The sequence below is a fragment of the Lepidochelys kempii genome, chromosome 22, assembly GCF_965140265.1.
Source record: "Lepidochelys kempii isolate rLepKem1 chromosome 22, rLepKem1.hap2, whole genome shotgun sequence".
NCBI lineage: Eukaryota > Metazoa > Chordata > Testudines > Cheloniidae > Lepidochelys > Lepidochelys kempii.
In genome coordinates this window covers 12166759-12192180 of record NC_133277.1, presented here as the reverse complement: position 1 = coordinate 12192180, position 25422 = coordinate 12166759, and the positions used below count along the sequence as shown (strand labels likewise).

The following is a 25422-nucleotide window of genomic DNA, read 5'->3' as shown; positions in this document are numbered from 1 at the left end:
AACTCACTATCTAGAGTAGTCACTTCTACTCTGATCTCTTGCAAACTGTTCAACTTCGCTAGACCTCTGGCATTGTGTGTAGTTGAATGGCACGTCTGATGTTACCGAAGGTTGGAATTAACAGTATTTTAGCCAAATATGTTTATATGCTAATGTGCAGAAAACTCTGGCTGTTCTTGGATGGGTTTTGTGTCAACTGGGAATCCAAATTAACAGCACAACAGTATGCTGAACAGCATAATGGAGTTGCTTTGAATGTCCTTTCCCTATTGCCTGCAAGATCCACTAACAAACACTTACCCTTTGGACAGTTTGTGTTGAGAGTAGAAAGACTAAAATCATTCTCCTGACAGAGTCCTATTCCTTAGTATAGAGTCCTATTTCTTACTCTTACTCCAGGAATTTATCCTAATCTAGCACTTTTCCACCTACCAATTTAATGTGGACCTCCTGTTTAAGATCGGTATCAGTTTTACTTAAATCCGTTTGTAGAAGGTGAGTAGATGAGAAACCACTCTCACTGATTGTAAAGCGGACGTTCACGATCCAGATTCACTCCCTCGTGGCCTCCACCAAACTCTCCATGGGCATAGTGTGCTGATTTTAAATAGGCACTTTTTTCCTTTAGAGCTGGGTCTCTTTCTTATGATCCTGCCGTGAAATCCTCAGCCCTTTTATGTATGTCTTGTAAATCACACAGCTGTCTCCCTTTACAGGGCCCTCCTTTATTCCTCTGTCACCTTGACAAGTTGAAGACTTTACACTGACTTTTAAGCAACTACATTTTTAAAAAATGTTTTTCAAGCAGTGAAGTCAGGGCTCTAGTTACGTATGAACTTCTGACCTTAGCTCTTTAACATCCTCTCCCTCCCCATGCACTTTCTTTCTCATGTCGCTTTTGTCTGAGTTACTGAACTCCTTTATATTCTTGGAGTTGTGTATTCTCTTCATATTTTACCTGGATTGTCCAGGGAGGGATATAATCTCATACGCTTCAGATTCAGTGTCCAGGAACTATTCAGCTGAGACTGGTTCCACATCTAGAGTAAACGTAGAAATAAGAGGTTTCAAGATAAGTTAATTATTTGTGCCTGGTCTTCTGCTGTAAGAGTTGATCTCCTGGGAACATCAAGATGAGCAATATAAAACAGACCAAGGCTTGCATGTTTAACATGGAATCCACATGACCTGACTTGATCCAATAAGAATAAAGAACCATGAAATGGTGACAGTGTAATATAAAGTTTTACTTTTAAGGACTCTTGTTGCAGAATGTGCTTTATAAGCTATAGCATAACTGAGGATGTATTTTCTGCCCATTTGGGCAGTAAATCCATTTGCTGCCCTGCAATGGAACGCCAAGCCAACACATGTATGATATATACATACATACACATAGAAGAAGTTGTGTTTAATAAGATATTTTATTATAAAACAAAGTTTTATGAAGATATGGTTGTTTAATATTAGAAGCTTATTTCTCCTGTTGACTTACTGTATGAGTATGTTGCCCATCAGTCATAAGCTTGTGCAGGTTATGTGACTGATGCAGATACAAAGGAATATCTGATCTAATTCTATAGAACGGTAATCACCTATCTTGGGTATATTTATGGCATTGTAACTGGTATTAACGAGACACTGTAATTATTGACCAACTGTTTTAGCACAATTAAATATCTTGGTTTTAGAGAAGGAAATAAAGTCAATTAAAACATTCGATGGGATCTTACAAAAGGCCAAGTATGTGCTTGTAAGTTTCTTTGCCTGTGAAAAGTTTTGATTATATCCAGAAACAAAATTGGTGCTCTCACCATGTTGTCTCTGAACAACAGTTAAATGTTATTTTTACGATGGACCTGGTAGGAATGGGAAAACTGAATAGAAAAACAAGGGTTTTTAGTGAACAAGGATAACGCCTTCTTCACAGGTATGAGATTTAGCACTATCATATAAACCAGATCAATGATCCGCCCAGGTTTGCAAAAGCCACCGCACAGACACTGCAATTTCACCACTCTGGGGAACAGGCTGTCTCTAGCCAGTGTTATAGAACCATTCACAGTCTGTCCAGGCAGCAGACTATGCATTTTGTAGAAAAATTTCAGTAGACTTCAGCTGAGTAAGAAAAAAGGCCACTCCAAAAAAGGGAATGTTTTACACATCCAGATGCTCAGCCCTTGAATGCAGGGGCGGGAATCGCACAAAATTCAAAATGCTCAAAATTTGATCATCTTCCAATTGTATTGCCCATTGGAAATTGGGTCCTATTTTCGCACAATATTCCTATTTAAAATGAGGTTGCTTCTGAGCAATTTCATAGAATTTTGGAAACCTAAAATTGTAAGGGAATAAAATTGCAGAAATTTTCACCTAATTCTAGTTGATGCCTAATGGTGCAGAATGCCGAAATGCTCTGTATTTGTAGACATTGCCAGTTCAATAAATGGTCCAGTTATGTTTTTATTTAAAAAAAAAAAACACACAAAAAACCCCTCCTGCGTCCTTTAACCAAGTGCTACTTTTGCCAGCTATTGTTTTGTTATTGATGTTACTTCATGCACATAAGCCTTTACATAGAGTGGATTTTCTAACTACCTAGTTTATAGGGAACTAGGTGGGAATTACAAATCAGAACATTACACAGCTTTGTATAATGAGGTTAGATACTGTGACATTTTGCTTTCTGATTTGTGTGTGTCTTGAATATCCACGATGTGACCAGATGGTACAGCTAGATTGCTTAAAACAGCAAATGTATGGGATGTACAGTTGTAACAAAGGATGCATCCATGTGTGTGTTAGAAACTGCTATTAACCCTCATGGGAGTTAAGTATGTACCCTGGGTGGACAGTTAGGCCCAATATACAGCATGATCTTGGGAAACCACTAACAAACGTAATCATAGGCTGGTCTACACTTAAAAATTAGATTGACCTATCTACATTGCTCAGGGCTGTGAACAATTTCCCACCCTGAGTGCCTTTCTGCCTAACCAGCAGTGTAGATGCAGCTAGGTCAACAGACAAGTTCTTCTGTCAACCTAACACCGCCTCTCAGGTGGCTTAATTACATTGATGGAAAAACCCCTTCCGTCAACGTATGTAGTATAGACATACCCATAGTCTTTGCTCTACAGTGTGACCCGTTTCTTTGTTCGCAGTAGATTGGACCCTAAAGATTCCAAGTACAAAATTGTTCCTCCATCAGTTGCCATTTGTGCTTGTAAATGACATGCTTTTGGTTTTGTCCATGTACAGATCTGAAAATGCAAAGCATCCCAGAAGCTGTGGTGTGTATTCTCAGTACATGCGCCATCATAATTTGGCTGTTGGTTTTTTTTGTAGACGTTCAAGCAAACTCCCTCTCCATTACATGGAGAAGGTAGGCAGCCATTTCTCAACCTTCTGCCTCACTGATTTGTCTACTGAAGTTACTGGAAATTCTTTTGTTTTTCCTTTTTTGAATATAATTTAAACGTGAAGGTCTATTCTTAGCACTATTTGTAAAACTGTGTAATCTTTAGCAAGAAAAAGTATGCTCCAAGTCTCCCTTTTCTTCTGTTTTCTGGTTTCTCTCCTGGGTACTGGAGTCAGGGGGAATGTGCTTCCTGTTCCAAAAATCTCCTTTTGGTTCAATGGCAGAGTTTGCTGAGGAACGCATATCGATTAGGTAATTGGTTTGATCATTTCAATAAACTTATTTGAACTTTTGCGCACACAAAAAAAGTGTCCAGGGGGTTTCTTGACAACTTTCTCATTTGTTTCTTATAGCAAAACTTCTCCTGTACCCCCTACCCCATGCATACTTTCCCCTCTGCCTTTGGGATAGTTAGAATATCAGTTCCTTGGTGCAATAAATATCTGTTAAGGCAGCTTGTGTCTCCAAAAGCTAATGCACATTGTCTTGCTCCTGAAAGATTCCTATTGTTGAGACGGGTTGAAAGTGATTTTGAATTGTCAGTGCTCAATGTTCCCATGCCATTATCTTAAGCACAGGTATAAAGTCAGCAGGAGCCCACAGCTTTAGAGTTGGATTTTGAAAAGCTTTTAGTGTTGACCTAATTCTGCTCCCATTAAAGTCAATGGTAACGCTCCCATAGACTTGAGTGAGAGCAGAGTTGGACCAAGGCTAAGTGCTTTGGAAAATCTACCCTTAAGCTCTTATCTCTTCATCCCTTTTTCCTCCCTGCATCCACCAAGCTCCAAGCACCTATGCAAAATAATTTACTACTTCAATATAAAGCCTAGTCCCATATACCTAGGTTAACGTAAACTCTAGTGATAATACCTTTAATACAATCGTGAATATCACAGCAATAGGTACTATAGCGATGGCCTAATAGAGCATTTTCTATTGAAGATTCTTACTGTGCTTTATAAAGTCTCAAAGCTTCTGTACTTATTTCTCCGCTGAACAAAATTGCCTTAGGGTGTTACAGTTGTGGCACAAGTGGGAATAAAGCCCGTGCATCAGCCCCTTCCTCAACCCACTCACCACACTGCCATTCAAGTTAAATGAGTTTTATCCGCAAAGACAGAAGCACTAAAATTAAGGTCAGGTTATTGGATTTCATATTTTTTGGCTATTTGTAAATAGCTTGGAGCTAATACTTGAAATAAAAATGGAACGTGAAATTGATTTTAAAAGTATAAAATTGTTTCTTTGGCTTCTGACTTGGTTTGGAACATCACGCTGTTTGCATGGAGGTGAAGAAAGACTTAATCCCATAGTGTTTCTTTAACATGTAATGCAACACCCGGAGATTCACGTGGGCTAAACGGTGTTCGGACAGATAAACAGCACATCTAATGTTTTGGCTGTTAACAGCCTTTCTCAAGGACATATTGGTTTGCCTGCTGACCTTGAATTGTTCCATTGTTTCAGACACAAAGCAACTTCCTCCCGTGCTACGTCCGACAAGAACTTCTCGTGTAGAATGAGACGGCTCATACCATTATACAGGTTGTGCGGGTTTTTTCTTCTAAATTGGATGCTTGTCTTTTAGAGACTGAGCTGAGACCCCCCAACTCATTTTACTCACTGGGAAGCAGTGGGGGGGGGGCTAGGCGATAGAGCACTGGATTGGGACTCAGGAGACTTGGGGTTTGATTCGTGTCTCCTCCTCTGGTTTGCTCAATGGCCTTGGGCAAGTCACTTTGCCCCTCTGTGCCTTAGCTTCCCCATCTATAAAATTGGAGTAAATCATCTTTTTAAGGGCTTTGAGATCTGCGGATGAAAATAGCATAAAAGAGCTAAATATTATTACTACACGTGCTACCAACGATCAGCTAACAACTTTAGAACAAGGCTGACCTAGCCCTAGGTGTCCACAAGCAACCTAGAGGTTAAGGTTTAATCACCCCCATTTCCCATGCATCACCCAAGTCCCCTTTGTGTATTGTGGTCAACATGCAGCACGCTGTATCTCACCTGTATTGAAGAATCTGAGCATATTAAATCGCATAATCCAGATAATTCTATGGTTTAACACGCTTTCTCTAGAAGTGAGGGAAAATTACTCTCATTGTCTTTGTCTTTCTCTCTTGTATAGAGCATGTGACTAAATTCTTATGTCTGGTACCAAAATTAGTAAATTGTCCTCTCTAGCATTGGCAGCCAGATTGAGGGTATGTCTATACTGCAATCATGCGGTGTGATTGCAGCTCAAGTAGATGTACCAGAACTAGCATTAAGCGAGCTACTGTGGGTACCAGAGCAATGAAGTCGTAGCAGCATGGACTTTAGTGCTGCTATATAAGCCCACCTGGGTAATCACTCAGGTAGCTATCCCGTGCTGAAGCCCACTCTGCCATAACTTCACTGCTGCATTTCCAGAGCTAGATAGGTTAAAGCTAGCTCCGGAATGTCTATATGACAATCACAGCCCGTGATTGCAGTGCAGACATATCTTTAGGTACACACCAACCTTTGGGAAGAAACCGCCATACAGCAACCTGAAGTGTCTATAACCATTCAAAGGGAGTGATAGAGATAAATGGGATAATGAGATGAAATTAAAAGGAAAATTTAATCTGAATAGTAGCAAATGTTCCCTGACAGAGAGATCTATCTCCTGCAGAGTAGTCTCCCGGAGCCCCATTGCATGCCATTTACAATTAAAATAGATGGCACACTCTCACAGTGGGGAGGGAGCAATCCTGCACTGGCAAAGTTGAAGGAAACCCATCTGCTGGGTCTTTTTTGTTCTTTAATTTCTGTGCGTCCTGGATCTAAGTCTAGGTTTAATTGTCAACCAGATTTGAAATTGAGTCAGGAACCTCTCCTGCAGCACAGAGAGAGTTAAAGCTCTCAGTAGAGGAATGGCTACAGGTGCAGGCGGCAATTGTAAGGTAGCAGGGCTGGGCCAGGCCAGCAGTCCTGCAGTAAGCAATAAAGGGAGGTATAATGGGGAGACAGGTGATACCTTCCCTGGAGGAAATTACTATCTGGAAAAATCCTCTTTCCACCGGACTCCAACATCAGCTTCAGAAAACCTTTTTTGGACTTCGTTCAAATCCTTACTTGGGGAAATTATTTGACCCGGTTCCCATCTATGTGGTTATTTTGACCTTCGCTCACTTGCTTTAGGACTAGCCTCTGGAAATTCTAGCCCACCTCTTTTGAATGATTTGCTTGTCTTGAGCCTCAGTGGGGAAAGTAAAATATTGTTACTTATTTGGTTAGCCATAATGTGCTCAGCACGGTACAATGCAGAACAAAATGGTAGGCCCTGACCCAAAAGAAAAAACAAAATCTGGAAGATAGAAAGTTCACTCCAAATTGTCAGGCAAGCTGTAAAATCAAAGCAGCTCTAGTCATCATAGAACTTCCTGAGTCAGACAGAAGCTGAATTTTAAACATAAAACAATCAGAGGAGAAAAGGATACATTCGGATTTTCGGTATTCATCATAAAGCAGCACACAGGAGTACAAGCCCTGTTTATTTTCCCTTTGCAGGTAATCTGTGAAGAGCCTTCTGAAGAGAGAGAGAGAGGCTTGTTTTGTTTTTGCCTTTGGAATGACTCCAAAGGCACTGAATGGCTGGTAGTATTAGAAGAATCTAGCCCTAGATTCCCCCTTGAGGGCTTTCTTCCCTTCAATAGACTGGGAATCAGGTTTACAAGTAGGAGGTTTGTGTCGGTAACGTACTTTAAGGCCCTGATCCAGCAAACGTTTCCTCCCGTGTTTGGCTTTACACACCAGTAGCCCTACTAAAATCAATGGGGCTACGCACATGCATGAAATTAAGTGCATGGGGATGTATTTGTGGAACTGAAACCTAAATCTTCCTTTAAAAAAAAAAAAAAAATTCCCCTTTTATTCCTCCTACTCAGCCCGCTTGTTTGATTTATTGGCCCCAATCCTGCACTACACCTACACATGTGCTGAATTTTTTTACTACCTTTTGTCCTATTGATTTCAACTGGGGACATGGATCAGGGTCTTTGACTATAAGCAGTTTGGGCCAGAGACCTTCACTTATGGTGCACATAATGCACCTAGCACAATGAAGTGTTGAAATACTTGGCTTCCAGATGCTGCTGCAATGTAAATATTAACTAATCTTTGCCAAAATCCTTAGATTTTAAAACCAGGACAATCCCACTCCCTCCTAGGGGTGGTAGGATCAGGAGTAAAAATAAAATCTTCTGAAGAAGATTTGGAAAGAACTTTTCTTTAAATAGCTTTTATTTTCCTCTCGGCCAAAGCTGAACTAAATTGGTTTATGAAAATTCAAACAAGACTTTGATAGAAAATTATCTTCATGGACATTTCAAGGGCTCTGACTTTGTTTAGTGCTTTAATCCCTATGCTGTTTAATGCTAATTCTGTAACACTATATAGAAGCTTTTTTTCCACTTGCACAAAGGAGGAAGGGGCTTGTTTCTTTTGTGGGTTGTTTTTTTCCTTCCCAAGTGAAAAGCGATTCTGATCAGAACAGCCACAAATCTAGCGCCAACTTACTGACATTTCCATCTAACTCTACCTGAAGGATTAGGGTTTTTTTCTGCCAGAAAGAAACCTCTCCACTTTTACAGCCCAGAATCTGAGCTGTAGATTAATTTACCATTAATTAATAGAGCAAAAAGTTTTGATTGCAACTCAACACTATTCTGGCCCTAAAACAACACAGAGAAAAACTGAATTTTCAATTGAAAGAGCAAAAGAGATTGAGACATCATTTCAGACATCAGCAATAATTGGTAAAAGAGCACTGAAATGTATTCTTCATTGACATAAGATTTCCCCCCGGTTTACCAAGATTCAATTTAAAATTTCGGACTTAATTTCTTCCCTTCTCTGCAAAACAGGTTGGTATTTTTTTCATACTTTTAAAAAAAATTGCTTTCTTTTTTTTAGGGGATGTACTAAATTAAGCATTGTTTCTTTTATTTTCTGTCATGCTTCCCCAGAGGTACATCTTCTAGGTTTTAATGTAATACATTCATATTCTCCACTAGTCATTGTGTGTGTTCTCAATTAATGAATCCACAGTGACTTAGATTTAAGATCTATATAAAATTCTAGCATGATACTTGCTTCTTTTCTACAGTAAGGAATACAGCGGAACCCTTTCATAGTTAAATTAATTTTTCTCACTCCAGAACAACTTTGCTGTAAACAAGATTTATTTTTTCAATCTAATTGCAATGACACATTGAGAAGCATTGGAGAAGTGTGGAACTGTCATTCGACTTGATTATATATGGTGTTTCACTACTTCAAACATCATTATAATTGGATTCAAGTGTAAGTAATATGTAGCTATACAGACAATGTATCTAGCTATATATATATATATGTTACATCTATCTATCTATATCTATATAGATAGAAATAGATATAGCTATATATGTGTACTCCATTATATAAATAGATCTATAGAGGTATTTTGTTATATAGAGATGTAATGTCTATAATGTTGGAGTACAGTCATAGATGTAATATAATGCGTGAATAGATATATATTTAATATAGAAGTGTGACTATTCTGTCTCTGTATAAATAGATCACTCTAATTTATACTTGAATCTGATCATACATATTTCATTCACTCACTGTGTGTATTGTGTATACACTGTAGTTTTATATAAATGGTATATAAAAAACCTTTCCCTCTGTTTAATGAATAGAAATGATAAAGTAATTAAATCAAAGCAGCTACTGTAGTCCTACTTCCTCTTTGATTAATAATATATAACAAATTATAGTAAGCATAAAAGAAATTAAAATACCACACAAAATTTCTCTTTAATTTACCCAGATGCATTTCCACCCCCTTCTATATATAGTTGATTTCTGTATAGCAAGGAAGTTGTCAAGCTGTGTAAATATTTGTGCTTCCTTCACACCTGTCAAGAATGTTAAGTGATCATTGTATTACCACCCAGTACAAAGGATTAGTTAAACCAACATTTGAAGTCTTCTAACTATATAAACACACTACGGTTTATAATTCGCTCTCATTTTCTTACAATGAAAAGCTATTCATCTTAAAGCCTGCAGTAATATCCTCACATGAAGCAGATCAGCAAAGAATTGTGTTGGATTAATAGGGGGATTGAAGACACACTGGGAGCTGGGTGCTATTCATTAATTCCAACATACTGGTTCATTTCTGATTCCTGAAATCATGCTGTACATATACCCTGAGAATACCTGGAGGGCAGGTTGTTTTATCATCAGTGATTTCATTATACTAGCTATCTAGCTTGTCATTTTTGGGCTAGATCATGGGTAAGGACCTACATTTCCCAATTTTCTGCATCTCTGGAGCAATCTCACAATTTCAAGGCACTATTAGCCATTAGCCTGAGATTTGCTTAGCAGATCTGGTTTTGGATTGATGATTAGTTACTTTTTTTTTCCCCCCCTTTTAGGATGAATTATCCGTCACTCATTAGAACCTGGGTGGCCTTTGTGTTCATGATTGTACGGCAGCAAGGTTAGTATTTCTGACTTTTGGTCCTCGGATACTGATACTCTACATTTACAATAGGAAAGTGCTTGCCTCAGAAATTTGCTACACGCAAACTTCATGTGCATAGAAAGCCTTGCAAAATTCTACTCAGATACTTGTCTGAGAGCAAGTACAGTAGCAGGGTAATTTATTTTTAAGTCCTAATACCGAGGGGCAAACAAGTAGATTTTTGTGCCTTGCCTGGTAAATATACATGATCATTTTGCATCGCTGACATTTATTCACAGCGAGGGACAGATCCTCAACTCATATAAATTGTCATAGTTCCACTGAAATTAATGGAGCTAGGCCAAATTACATCTTGCCCTTTCGGTTTCAAATATGAAGTCAAAATAATCAACAGACTAAAGAGTCTCCGCACATTTCTGAGCTCTTCATGCAGAATTCAGGAGTATGGGATGATATCACAATTGTCATGAAAGCAGGACTTTAAAACATTTCTAGAGTTTGGACAGTTCACCTGCCAGACAAACTTATGCAGAATGAAAGGCAGGTGGGTAGAAAGAGTCTGCGGAGAAGTCAAGCTACCACACAACTGTGTGCTAATTTACTTTTGTTAGAGCTCTGACTTGGTTTGTGGAGTCATCCAAACTCCAAGTCTTAGGTGTATCCTCATTGATATTCCCTGTGGTTTATACAGCTTTGAGGAAACATTTATTAAGATCATTCACTCTACAAAACTTCCATCCATGTTTTGTTTTTGTTTTTTCCTTGTGTAGTTTTGTAAAAGGCACAGGAAAATCTCCAGAAGATTTCTTGTTGCTTTCTTTTTTTTAATTTAAATTTGATTTCAAGAGGGTCAAGAACAGTGGACTGAGGCCAGTCTTGGGTAGATGGGTTTGTTTTTGTTTTTTTGTCATGCTAACTCAGCATATTCACATTACACGACTGATTTAATTTCTTTGGGGGAGATATCCTGGTCTTGGGGTTAAGGTTTAGGTCTATGTGGCTTGAGATCTTGGTACTGATGCCTGCTGTTTCCTTTGTGTGGCTACGGGCAAATAATTTAACCACTGTGCTTCAGTTTCCCCACCTGCAAAATGAGGATAATAATCTGCCTGAAGCTCAGGGCATTAAGGCTAGATTCCTTTGCTAGCCAAGCCTGTTGGGATACTTGGATAGGAGAGGCTATACGTGCAGAGTTAGACTCCAATGCTGGTGCTTAAAAAGTGATTGCTTAAAAGGTTGTGCTGAGTATCACCCTTTTTTAAAAAAAAATCTATAATTTATAGCTGTGACCTCAGATGTAATAGCCTGCTGGATACATTACAGCTGTGAAATGACTTATTTTACTACCTGGCAACAGGATATTTGCGATAGCCCTTACAAAATATGTATATAAGTGTAGTCATACATTCAGGACTCTGTCACACACCACTTAAACTCTCTCCAGCATGAAAATTAATATATATACACACACACACTTTTAAAAAAAGCCCTTTTTAGACTTTCAGTACAGGTATTTTTCTTTTGAGCTAGAAAGCTGTATCAGTTAGAACCTTCATAAAAGGGTCGGCTTCCCGTTGTCCCTATTATAAACCAGATTCTAGCGAAGGACATCTTAAAAGGTACAATAATCGAACAGCTTATACTTGCACGGAATGGGAAGAAAACCCACTGCATCTTTAAAACCCAGGCTCAGAGCAATCACCCGTCAGCTAGCAGCCTCTGAAATTGCAGGTTAGGACCTAGAAGATAAAAGAATGTCCTGAATCAACTTAAACAGAGATGAAATTGTTTTGAGTCTAGCTCTTTGGGTCAGCACTGATTGAATATAATGAGGACAGTCCATTTCTTTTCTAGCTAAGGAAATGTGTGTTCCCTCTGTGGTAGATCACCTCATAGGGCTAAATAAATGGAGAATTCTGTTATAACAGATGTCTGCGAGTGGCACAGGATTGGCTGCATAGCTCTTTCTATAGAGGCATAATCCGCAATTGTAGACCTAGCAATTAGAGCAGGTGGGAAATGGGGTTTGTTCCCTGTGGAAAAATTCACTGAGCATGCTTAGTTTTTGTCAAAATTTTCAGTGGAAAATTTCAACTTTTTCAACAAAACAATCTTTGGCTAAAAACTGTTTTTTAATTTTTTCCGTCAAAAGATGTAGGGGGAAAAGAAGCTACTTTCTGTGCAATGTTTAATTTAATGGAAAACCTGATTTCAGTGGGAAATTTTTGATTAAACTGTCCTAGCAATAGCATCTCAGGCTTTCCCCTAGTATCCTCTCATAAGCTAAGCAAGGCCAGGCCCGGTTGCTATGTGAATGGAAGAGCTCAAAGAAAAAGGCAGAGTGCTACAGGAAGGAGTGTTAATTCAGCAGATGGAAAAGGAGTACTTGTGGCACCTTAGAGACTAACCAATTTATTTGAGCATGAGCTTTCGTGAGCTACAGCTCACTTCATCGGATGTGCATCCGATGAAGTGAGCTGTAGCTCACGAAAGCTCATGCTCAAATAAATTGGTTAGTCTCTAAGGTGCCACAAGTACTCCTTTTCTTTTTGCGAATACAGACTAACACGGCTGTTACTCTGAAACCTGTCAATTCAGCAGATGTCATTATCCATCTATCTTAGGTATGTATCTGGCCCCCATTACTGTGATATCAAAGCTCCTCACAATCTTTCATGTATTTTTCCCTACACACCCCTGTGAGGCAGGGTGGTGCTGTTAACCCCATCTTACACGTGAGAAACTGAGGCCTAGAGAGGCTAAATAACTTGTCCAAGATCACAAAGGAAGTCTGGGGAGAAGCAGAGAATTAACCCTTGGTCTCCCGAGTCGCAGGCTAGCATCCTAACCACTGGACCCTCTTCCTTATTGTTCTTCCCTCTGAGATAGCACTGAACTAATGCCCCAGCTATTGTGTTAGGAGACACTGTCCTGCTGAAGATGCTAAATACGATGTAAAACAGAGGCCTTGACCGTTTAGGGGTCATGAAGGATCCTGTAGCTTTTTATACAAGGGAAGTGACATCAAATCTTATGCCTGGCCAAATTCCAGTTTGGGTAGCGACGTTCCACCAATACAAAATCCCTCCTGCAGCTGCAGTTGTAGAGACTATTCTTTTTCACCCCCTGTTCTAAACTCTTGCATAGTACTGGGGCATGTCATTAACCAGCTGCCATTCTCCACCCCAGAGGTGGCTGCATTTCAGTAGTGGCTGAAGTACAAAGTATGTAAAGAGCATCAGGAGGTGTGATGCTATGGGTCTGATCCTGTACCATTGCAGTCAGTGGGAACAGGACCAGTCCTTATATCATTATAATAACTATACTGTCCTCTTCCAGCTCAGTCCATGGAGATTTTGTATCCGTTCTGGCAAAATGATACGAAAACCCCCAAAGTGGATGATGGAAGCTCCTCTGAGATTAAGCTGTCCATCCCGTTCATCTTCTTTGGAATCCCATACAGGAGCATTTATGTAAGTGGAGGAGCAACTCTGTGGCAGACGCTGCTTTTTTACTCGTTTCCCCCTCATTAGTAGCTGCATTTGAAGCACACTCTCCCAGTGTTCAAGACATGGAAGATTTATTAGTACCTACCTGACAAGTTCTTAGATTTCATGAACTGATAGGTTTTATGATTAAAAAAGTCAAAGGTGTATTTAATGGGATAATGTTCACGGGAAAGGAGTATAAAAGGCAATAAATTACCTTTGCAGGTGATTAAATGCCAAAGCTAAGGCCTTGATGTCATGAGCGTTATTCCAGATGCATGACAAGAAACAAGAACATACAGAGCTGCGGGGGGGAAAGGATTCCTTCCACCCTCTGGTGGGTGCCTGAGAAAGTTCTGGGCTGGTCCTGCTGCTTCCCATTGGCATCACAGGAAGCCAGGCATGGGAGAAGGATACCTGCCAGGCTGCGCTAAGAAAGGGTTAATCTCGCTGCATCAAAAGTGTGTTCAAGATGGGACCGAGTCAGCAAAATTTGATCCCGATCTCAAATTCAGGGATTTTCCATTCAGGTATTGGGCTGAGCCCAGCCCAGGCCAACCCTGTCTGGCACAACAGCAGGATTTGAACGTGAGACCTTGGTGCACCAGCCATTCCAAGGGGGATAAAGACCCATGCTCTCCCCGCGTCAGTGATATATGCATAGCACGTGCACAATACAGTCATTTCCTGGAGGCTCGGGATAATAATCTCAGTTTTTATTTCAGGTGGCCTTTGCCAATTCCCACTTGTAGTAGAACCACTTGCTGCCACTGTCTGGTGTCCAGCATGTGGGCTGGGGTCACATGACTTACGAGGAGAGGCTGAGGGAACTGGGGTTATTTAGTCTGCAGAAGAGAAGAGTGAGGGGGGGATTGGATAGCAGCCTTCCACTACCTGAAGGGGGGTTCCAAAGAGGATGGAGCTCGGCTGTGCTCAGTGGTGGCAGATGACAGAACAAGGAGCAATGGTCTCAAGTTGCTGTGGGAGAGGTCTAGGTTGGATATTAGGCAACACTATTTCACTAGGAGGGGGGTGAAGCACTGGAATGGGTTATCAAGGGAGGTGGTGGAATCTCCTTCCTTAGAGGTTTTTAAGGCCCGGCTTGACAAAGCCCTGGCTGGGATGATTTAGTTGGGGATTGGTCCTGCTTTGAGCAGGGGGTGGGACTAGATGACCTCCTGAGGTCCCTTTCAACCCTGATAGTCTATGATTCTGTGGTTCTCTGACACCAGTGTCCCCAGTGTAGTGCTGAAGACCTGGCACTGACGGGTTTGTGCTTAACATAACAGATATTGAGCTCCCTGGAAGTGTTTGGGTCAAATGAGTCCAGTACCGAGGACTCAGCAGCACTGCTTGCTCAGGATTTGATTTACCTGAATGCACCCAGTGACCTGGGGCCAGTTACGTCGGGCACAAAATCTCCTTGGTAAATAATTCTCCTATGATGTGGATCCAGAGAGGCTCATCTCAAAGAACTGTTGCGGCTAAATAACCTTCAGAGTTTGATCTATGTGGGGTTGTACCCTCTGCAGTTCCTGATCTCTGTCTTCCTAGCCCCAGCTTAAGATCTTCCATAGCGCAGGCCTTGCTCGCTTGAGCAATGAGAGACCTATAAGTACCTAGATGGATAGGCCTATTTCCATCACATAATTGCATAAACCAGCCTTCACCAAAATCGCCATCAGCACAGGTATAATTTTAAGATGACAGTTCTCCGCTTGCAGCCAAGGCTTTGGTTGGCTTAAATCAAACCGTTCTCCTCTTTTTCTAGGTCAACAACAATGGCGTGATTTCTTTCAATGTGCAAGTCAGCCAGTTCACCCCAGAGCCTTTCCCCCTTGCAGATGGCCGGGCCTTTATTGCTCCATTTTGGGCAGACGTTCACAATGGAATCCGAGGAGAAATCTACTACAGGGAGACCATGGACCCCGCCCTGCTGAAGAAAGTCTCCAAAGACATCAGGAAGTACTTCAAAAACTTGCCCTCTTTCTCAGCCATCTGGCTCTTTGTCGTCACCTGGGAAGAGGTCACCTTCTACGGAGGCAGCAGCACGACCCCTGTAAGGGCAAACGTTTCAATCTCTTCGCTTGTGTGATAATATTAGAAAGGTGTTGTTTTCTGAAGCAGGAATAGCGGCTGTCAGGTCTACACGCTATAGACCTTAGCGTAGTGATGTCGGTCTGGAGTTTGAAGGGGTGTGATCCTGACCGACAGAGCAGTGCCATCAGAAACCCCTAGTGGAGGTGCAGTTATGCTGTATAACGTCTACCAGCACAGCTTCTTTCTCTTGGCGGGAGTGGTTTCACTATACTGATAATAAAACCTGTCCACACCAGGCATGCTATGCTGAGGTGGTAAACAGGCATTCCTACACTGGTAAAGCACTCCTCTTGTAGACATGGCCTGAGTTAATGGGCAGATGGATGAAGTAGGACTCAAGAGACCTGGGTTCAATTCCCAGCTCTGCCACTGACTTCCTGGGTGACCTTGGGCAAGTCGCTTAATCTCTCTGGCCCTCAGGTCCCCACTGGTAAAATTAGGATAATAATCCTTCCTTTCTCCCACCCTTAGTCTGTCTTGTCCAGTTATGTTGTGAACTCATCAAAGGAAAGATTAATGGTCTCTTAGCATGTGTTTGTACAGCAGCTAGCTCAGTGGGGCTCCAGTCTCTTTTGAGGACTTTATTCATATTACAGTAACAGCTAATTATTATTATTACATACTGATTAGATATGAGAGTGGAGTCTATTTTCTTATCCATGCCTTGCTGTGTGGCCTTGATCAAGTCCCTTCAGCTTCTCTGTACCTCAGTTTCCCCATCTGTAAAATGGAAATCATACTTAACTGCTTTGCAAGGCGCTTCAGAGGTTGGATTCTGCACACTTTATAAAGAAGGGCCAAATATTTATTAATTGAACACTGATTCAGGGCTTTTTCTTTAAATAGGGACAGGATACATTTGTTCCCTTTGGGGGGCTGTGAAACTCTCAGAGGTTGCCTCTAATCCCCTGTCCTTTAGTTTTTCCAATTTCAAGACAAGTTTTTCTAGTTGTAGGTGTGGGGTATTTGAAAACTGCATTGGAATTGTTGGCTGTCACTTTCATTTGTAAGTGTTTTCCTGAACTGCTTTCAGGCTAGGGAGCTCTGTAGGGAAGCCTGCGATCAGAGTCAGTCAGCAGACAGACGGCTTAGAACAAGGTGGGGTGAATTGTGGTTCCTTGTATAAGGGAGCAGCCTGCTTTGTCTCTTGCTGGTTTTGGGTTGTTTTGTGTTAGGGTTCTGGAGTCTAAGAAATAAAATAGCATTACCCTGCAACCTTCTAGGCACAGTATATATGTTTTTATCTTTGTGTGTGTGCGCCATGAACATAACAGTAGTATTCAGTCCTGTGTTCTGTATAGATCCACCTCCCAACAGCTGCCCTGGCACAAACAAGAGCCCTGCACAGTATCTTGAATGTGAATGTTTGTGTCAGGTGAGCCTACAGATGTTTTTATTACAGTAGTGTCCCCGTAGTGGCAGGCACTGTACAGGCATTTAGTATAGGCCCTGCCCCAAAGAATTTACAGGTTTATATCCTGCTTCCGAGATGTGATCTGCATGGGTGGGCCCCCTTTGACTTCACTGGGGCTCTGAGTAGGAGGAAAAGTCTGTGTGCATGGAGAGCATTGCAGGATCAAGCTATAGGGTTGTAAATTCTTTGGTAATTTTACTCAATGACTATACAGCACCTAGCAACGTGGATCCTCTAGGGTAAGTAAAAGACAAAGTACAACGGGGGGTGAAAGAAACAAATGGCTTGTGAGGGCAGGAAGGATGGGAGACTTGAGCTTTTCATTCTAATTTTTTCTCCCACTCACTGCCATTGTCCATCTTATTTTTCCCCTCACTGGATTCTGTAATCTCTCCCCCACCCGGCTTCTCCCCCACCCACGTCCACCCTGAGTTAAAAGTGAGCCAAATAATTTTTCAGCTAGAATCAAACGTCCAAGGCCACATTGGGTTCAAAATTTGGCAAAGCAAGTTCTCTTCTCCCTAACGGGCTCCAGAAGTGAAGCTGCTTCTTAAGAAAACTGTCATATCCAGGAAGCCACAATAAATTAATCTTTGGCTGAAATCTGCTCTCTTAAAAACCTGTGACTGGGGACAGAAAATGGGGACCTTTTTGGGGCCACAAAGGACTTATGGGTTTTTATTGTGGCTGTGGCTGGATTTATTTCTATGCCATGTTAATCAGAGCGAGCAGTCAGGACGTTTCAGGAGAACGAATCGAACAGCTGCTTTGAAATCCCAAATAAATGTAGGAAATCAAAAAGATGGGGGGGGCGGGGGTAGGGGATAGCTCGGTGGTTTGAGCGTTGGCGTGCTAAACCCAGGGTTGTGAGTTCAATCCTTCAGGGGGCCATTTAGAGATCTGGGGCAAAAAATTGGGGATTGGTCCTGCTTTGAGCAGGGGGTTGGACTAGATGACCTCCTGAGGTCCCTTCCAACCCTGATATTCTATGATTATTGGCAGCATTATCACAATGACAATCAGTGCAGTAAAAGATGTATCATAATTGGTCATAAAACCCTGCCAGTGATTTGGCTGGATTAGCTGCTCTTTAATTCCATGAACAAAAAGAGTCTGATCTCTTAAGAAGTCAGCTATGACAAAGAACCCTGTTCCTTTCCATTTGTTAGGGTTGTTTGAAATTTAATGCATTTTTCCAATCTCATTGACACACAGTTCCAAAGTGTTTTGAGCCAGAAGCAGTACTGAGATCCCTGTACTGCTGGGAAAATTGCACACAGTGCAATTTATTTTGGTATATAGCATCCTTCCTGTACAATATCAGAGAATGCGTTTGATTTACCTGTAAAATAGAATATGCAACTTTTGAAGGTGAAATTCACCCCAATGCAGAAAACCTGTGCAAAACCTTCTTAATGCCTGGTTTGAAGAGTGACTCAGTAAAAATGGCATCAGGGATTAGAGACAGGCCAAAATTTTCAGCTGAAAACTTTTTCGGCCAAAAATGCAGATTGGGAGGCACTGAAATGCTTTGAGAATTTGTGTTCATTTTGCCGAATTATTTTGGTCAACTCCTGTCTTCTGCCCCCCACCTCCACCCCACAATTGAATTGTTTCCTTTCAACATTTTCTAAATGAAACCTTTTGATTTTGGTTCCGAATGATGTTTTATTTCGAAATTTTGTTCCATTTTGTTAAAAAAAAAAAAAGTTTGAAAATATTGCAGTCAAAACATTTTTGTTCCCTTTCAGTGCAACTGTTTTGTTCAAGCCAAAAATGATTCCTTCCTCCCCCCCGCCCCCATTTTTTGATTCATGAAAAATTTTGAAAAATCGTGGTTTCAGATTGAACTGAAATAAAAAATTGGGGGCGGGGGGGGGGGGCGGCTGGAGGGGATTTTCAGGATTGCCAGTGAATCGAAAAACCAGTTTTTCACCCAACTTTATCTGGAATTTCATGTTTGTTGTGATTCTGGATCAAATATCCTCAACTGACAAGAGGTTTCTCCTGCCAGTTAGTGCTGCAAACTTCAGTCCTGAGATTCAAATGGGGAACTTTCTGTCTGGGTACATCATTTCCGATGATAAGGGTTCTTCTGGCCACACTGGACCTCAGCGACGTCTGTGTGCCCTCATCTTCAGTGGGTTTGCACAGGTTTAACTGACTAGAACTTTAGTTTGATTATTTTAGTAATAGCATGGCAGTGCCTGGAGGCCTCAGCCAAAATCAGGGCCCCATGTGCTAGGCGCTGTACATACCACTAGTAAGAGCCAGCCTCTGCATCAGAGTTTATAATCTATATAGACAGGACAGACAAGGGGTGGGAGAAAGGAAGGATTGTTAATCCCCACTTGCCAGAAGCGGGAAGTTCTGCAGCGATTTGCTGAAGGTCACATAGGGAGTCTGCGACACAGCTGGGAATTGGATCCAGATCTTTTGAGTCACAGGCCACAGGAGCAGCCCTCGTCATCTGGGTAGAATGTATGAAATGAATGGGGCCCAGCTCACGCTCTCTTAGCTCTGCTGGCTTTGCAGGGGTGGACTCCTGCAGCCCTCAGAACCCCATTGACGTGAGTGGAGCGCCACACAGGTGCACCCTTCACCCTCTCTGATCAGCTGTCAAGGTCGGAGCTTCATTTTTGTTTCTAAAGCCAGCAGATCTGGCTCTGAATTCTCACAGGGAGCCAAGCCTGAATCACGGAAATGTAGAGCTTGAACAGACCTCGAGGGGTCAGCTAGTTCAACCCCCCGGCAGGACCAAGTAAACCTAGAACACCCCGACAAGTATTTGTCTAACCTGTTCTTAAAATGATGGGGATTCCACAACCTCCCTAGGGAACCTGATCCAGTGCTTAACTATCCTTATAGGTAGAATTTTTTTCCTACTATCTAACATAAATCTCCCTTGCTGCAGATTATGCCGATTACGTGTTGCCCTACTTCCAGTAGGCATGGAGAAAAATTGATCCCCCTTCATAGCAGCCCTTGTGATATTTGAAGACTATCAACCCCCCCCCCCCCCCAGTCTTCTTTTCTCAAGACTGAACAGGCCCATCTTTCTTAACCTTTCCTCATAAGTCAGGTTTTCTAAAGCTTTGATTGTTTTTGTTGCGCTCCTTTGGATTCCCTCCAATTTGTCTACGTCTGTCTTAAAGGGTGACACCCACAAGAAGACACAGTACGCCAGTAGAGCACGACAATGACCTCCCACAAATCATTGACATCAACTGGAACGTTAACACTGATTTCCCTGGAGGCACAATTGGACCCAGTGGGAGTAAACTGGTTGGGTAAAAAGGTGCTATTTTTATGTAAACCCTTTTAAGGCAGACCTACACCTTAAGGTCCTGATCTAGTGTCCTCTGATGTCAATGGGATCTTTTCATTGACTTCAGTGGGCTTTGGATCATGCCTCCTCACGACTCACTGGGGTGAATATCACTTTTATGGAGCTGGCTGCACTTAATGGAAAATCACATCCTGAGAGGAAGATTTTTTTCCCCCATCATGTTCTGCATTCCTACAGGCACTGCAGGCTATAGATTTTATGCCTTTTAAGTTTCATACCTTGCAGTGTTGGAAATTGAGTTGGCAAAGACCAGGAAATATACTGGCTGGGTTAAAAAAAATTGACTGTCAGTATATATAAAAAAAAAAAAATCAGTAAAAATGTCAGTTGAAGTTAGAAAAGGGTTTCTTTCCCACTCTGGAGTGGGTTTTCAGATTTATTGGGCATGCTTTATCCCTGATCTAATGCCATTAAAGACAGTAGCTTGACCTTCTCCATCACATGAAACACAAAGTGCTTGTCTTCGTCTTCAGCGCCATTCCAGGCGTATCCCCTGCCTACCTGTCATCTCTCATTCACTATCAAAGTGTCGACTCCCACCGCCGATTGGCCAATGGTGCCAGCCTCCATCATACACTTGTTAAATTTTCATGCAGTCGCCCATTCTGCCCTTCCCGGCTGGGAGGAGCTCTCCATTCACATCTGCAAAGCTGCCTCGTTATCCTTCTTCAAACTCTCCGTTGTTGTGATGCCTATGAAACTCATGACAGTGGTTAGGCCACTGGTGTTCTGATCCCACAGCCTATCGTGCTGACCAGTGCTGTCTCACTGTTTCCTTGTACTCCTCCATCGGCCTGTCTGCAACCATCTGTTGCCTCTTGTCTTATAATTAGACTTTAAACTCTTTGGGGCAGAAACCACCTTTGGGTTCTCTCCTTGTACAGTGCCTAGCATGGTGGGGTCCTGGTCTATTACTGGGGCTGCTGGAAGCTACTACTACACAAATAATAATAACAATAATTAATAATAAACCAGAATGAATGTGGGCCTCTGGCTTCTTTTTAAAATGATGGTCTAAACAATGGATTCACTTTAAACAAAAAATAAAAATGGCATGAATTGACTATCAGAAGTCTCTACAAAACCAATATCACTTTGACATGCTCCCTTTTACAGTGAGCCAGATCCTCTGCTTGTGTAAACTGGCATAGCTACCTAGATTTCAGTGGACCTCTATCAGCTCACATCGGTTGAGGCTCTGGTTCTGGATGACTCAGTATGTTTTCATGAGTCATCTGGACTTTTTAACGTTACATGATGATATGGTGCAATACTTTAGCCACTTTTCATGCAAAGATCTCAAATCACTTTTCCAGACCTTGGTTAATTAGACACACAGAATCCCTGTAAAATAAGTGAGGGAACATACATGGTCAATTTCACTCACCACTGAAATGCAGCCAACTCTTGGGAGGAAAGCATGACTGTTAATCAGCATAGAGTTACCAAAGTAGAATGGTTTAGGACAGGAAGTGAAGGATACCATATCCAATTGGAAATGCAGGTGGAATTTAGATGGGTAAAGTTGAATTACTTCAGGTGGAATTTGCCAGTGGGCTCTTAGGGGCAGATGTTGCATCCCTGGAAATCCAGTTGCACGATTAGCTCATGTGGACCCAGGTAGGATAGGGCTTTATGGACAATGCTCTGGGATTCTATGGTCAAGAGCTCATTTTATGTCCTCTTTAGAAGATGACAACGTACCTCCTAGTATGGGGTGCTGGCTTGTTGCTGAATGAATTTATCTGAAGCATTTATAGTTAAAAAATGAAGAATTGTTTAAAAACAATGTGAAAGTTGTCAATAAATTTTTGCAGATTGGTCTGGGATTCCTGCAGCTTGAGAAAGCAAGATTTCCTTGGGTACAATACACTTTGACTGTTATAGAAGCCATTGTTAATATTATTATAGCATCCAAATGGGGAAAGTAACCCAGTAAGATAACATTGTGATGAATAAAGCTGAGATAGAAGAATGCTAAGATAACAGGTTGTAGCAATCCAAGCCCAGCTGATTGCTTTCTCAGTGCTTGTTCTCATGCTGCCATCTATCGGTGCTAAAATAGATCACGGATTTAATCTGTCTCCCATGGTGTCCCAGATGGAATCATGCTCTGGAAAGCTATGGATGCAGTTAAGGGGGATTGAATCAGCTGTTGGATAGCATCCTATACCATGCTTAACTTTTGCTGTTTAATTATTAATCTTCCCTATTACATTTCGTATGGGATTGATGCAGAAGAAGGCAGCGCAGAAAAATGGCGCAAAAGATGCGGGAGGGGCAATCTCACTTTGTGAATTTGCCTGTCTCTGTTTTAAACAGGTGAACACCTTTCAAGCTCTCCTGATTTCAGATGGGGTGTCCACATTTGCAATGTTTAATTATGAAGAAATCCTGTGGACCACTGGAACAGCAAGTGGGGGAGATCCTTTAACTGGACTAGGTGGAGTGATGGCCCAGGTAAGGCTCCTGCTGTGCATCTTCACAATCATCTTTGTTTATGCTCTAACCTCCAACCTGTCCTTGTTCTGACAGTGTCAGCAGAGAAATATGATCTAGTGAAGTCGTGACCCGCCTTAACACAGCATGGCTTTTGTCTTCTAGTGGCTAGACCAGGTTGTGTAGCTTAAACACACGAGGTTCATGCTTTTAGACCCAGAAAGCTCAGGTTCACTCCCCAGAGATGATCCGTCCGGGGTCTGTAGATCATTTGGTTCACAGGGCACTTGCTGGTGAATGGAGGAGACCTGGCTGGTCACGTGGTACTGGTTTTCTTTCTTCTTCCCAGACTGAAGGGGAAAGAGAAGGGATATGAAATGAAGAGCAGAAGGAAACTGTGTGTTTTACTCCTTTTGATAAAAGTTAAACACCTAACATTGTAAAGGTAGCTAAAAATACGTGAAATGAAGAGCTGGCTGAAAAGAAACATTTTTTTTAATTAAAAAAACCTCTCATCCATTCATCTCCATCCATCTACTCGCATGCCCATTTTCTTTCCTTCCTTCCTTCCTTCCTTCCAAAAATTGTTTGGCTTTGCATTTAAAATCAAAAAGAAAAAGTAAGTTTGTTTTGTTTCTGAAAATTGAAAACAACAGGATTTTTACCGAAAATGTTTGTTTTTGAAAAAACAAAACAAAAAATAATTTTCCATTTTTGTGTCAAAAACAAGCAGACAAATAAAACAACCACAAACGAAAGATTTCCTTTTGGCCAAATAGCCTTTTTTGTATTTAAAATACAGTAATAATAAAAAAAAGTTTAGGTTAAAAAAATATGAATCAGTTCCAATTAGTTTCCCAGTGTGACTTTTCTACGTACAGAGTTGCTGTAGCTGCCACTGGGATCTTATGTGATCACAGTTGAGAGGGGAGGTGAACACAAGATAATTAACAGCAAAATTTACAGACAAATCGGGGTTATTAACATCAGTGATGGCAAGAAATATGAGACAGAACAGACTTAAGGGAAGGGTGGTCTCTGTGTTTTCAGGTGAATTTTGCTCTTTCTGTGTTCCAGGCAGGATTCAACGGTGGAAACAGCACCAATTATTTTAGCATTCCTGGGTCCAGAACCCCAGAGATAATCAATGTTGAAGATACAACCAATGTAAATGTCCCTGGACGCTGGGTATTCAAAATAGATGGGAGAGAAATTGACCCAGCCAATGGCTGCAGCCTGAGAGGTAAAAATTGGTTCTTTCATGTCTTTGAAATTTACCATATAACACAAGACAACCCAGTTTGAAAGTTAATGACCAAATATGCACCTGCTGTTGCTTTGCTATGGTATTGCCCGTATTCTTTGCAACTTGTGTAAGGGTAGACTGTAAACACTCTGGGATAGAGGCTGCCTCTTTGGAAGGCAGAATGGCCTAGTGGTTGGTGTGGGGGACTGAGAGTCAGAAGACTTCGCTTCTCGACCCTGCAGAGGTCACTACATTTCCTGATGATGGTCGCCTGATGCCAGGGATGAAATCCTGACCCTGTTGTGGTCAATGGAAGTTTTGCTAGTAGGGCCAAGACTTCATCCCTGGGTAGCAAACCCTTAGTGGTGTAGATTGGGTAAGCCACGATAAGCTGCAATTTGCACTGGGGCAACTTAGTTTGGTTTCAAGCAGGGCTAGTCCAAACAGCGGCTTTCCCTGTCTCCACTAGAGGTTTGCACTGCGGCAGCTAAACCAGTGGCTGCATTTGGCACCAGTGACTGTAATTAGGACGATTTGCTAGCATGGAGAAAGCCTAACTTCACGGCATTTTAAAAGGGGCGAATGGGCCCACAAAGAGCGGGGAGTCTGTTCTTTCGTCTCGCATATGGCTGTGTAACTCATTAATGTCAATGGGAAGCTATAATATACGCTGGCCTTGTTCCTGTCCTTCTGTGATGTTAGTATCCGGCTGTAATTAAAAGCCTACATTTCCCCCACCTCAAAGTTAGAAACCTGTGAAACTAGGGGTTTAAATTCTCAGTAAGGATTGAGATCCCTGTACTTTCGGCTTTGCAGATAAGCTAGAGTAACAACAGCAAAAGAGACGCTTCTGGCTGGCCTGATGGAAATGCCATCAGTGTGAAAAGACAATACTCCGATTTCCTTTCCCTTACTTCTGAATTATGGATTGCCGCTTCTATGCATAGGATAAATTCAATGGCCCTGCACAACCTGCTGGGTATGTCAGTGTGCCATTGACTGTCCATAGGTATAAAGTAACAGAAGCACTCATTGTGATACCAGGGGGACTTGGCGGCATGAAGATTACTGCATTATCGTTTTACAAATAAAACTGTCTCGAGTGTCTCCTTCGCTCCTGAAATCTTTGTAACAGGAGAGAATTTTCACTTTCTGCTGGAAGCCTGAAATGTCGAGGATTGAAAATGTATACTGGTCTGAGATCTGCAGTTTGTTTATATGCAGCCCTCGACTAGTGCTGATATAGCTTTGCTAGTCCAAAGGGCCTGCGTAGCCCCTAAAAAAGTTCAAGGTCTGATGTACTGCAGGGATGGTGTCCCTAGCCTCTGTTTGCTGGAAGCTGGGAATGGGCAACAGGGGATGGATCACATGATGATTACCTGTTTTGTTCATTCCCTCTGGGGCACCTGGCATTGGCCGCTGTCGGAAGACAGGATACTGGGCTAGATGGA

General features: G+C 41.7%; 1 protein-coding gene across 13 annotated transcripts in view; it reads left to right on the top strand.

The window, feature by feature from the left end:
- The window catches only part of LOC140901770 (tubulin-specific chaperone cofactor E-like protein), a 118204-nt gene that overhangs the window by 27891 nt on the left and 64891 nt on the right, over positions 1-25422 (top strand). For all 13 annotated transcript variants that reach the window (XM_073321237.1, XM_073321230.1, XM_073321236.1 and 10 more), the window contains 6 exons: positions 4889-4966; positions 9886-9950; positions 13275-13408; positions 15195-15482; positions 22609-22746; positions 23803-23968. In XM_073321237.1, the coding sequence (XP_073177338.1) occupies positions 4889-4966; positions 9886-9950; positions 13275-13408; positions 15195-15482; positions 22609-22746; positions 23803-23968 (869 nt within the window). The remainder of the gene's footprint in view (positions 1-4888; positions 4967-9885; positions 9951-13274; positions 13409-15194; positions 15483-22608; positions 22747-23802; positions 23969-25422) is intronic.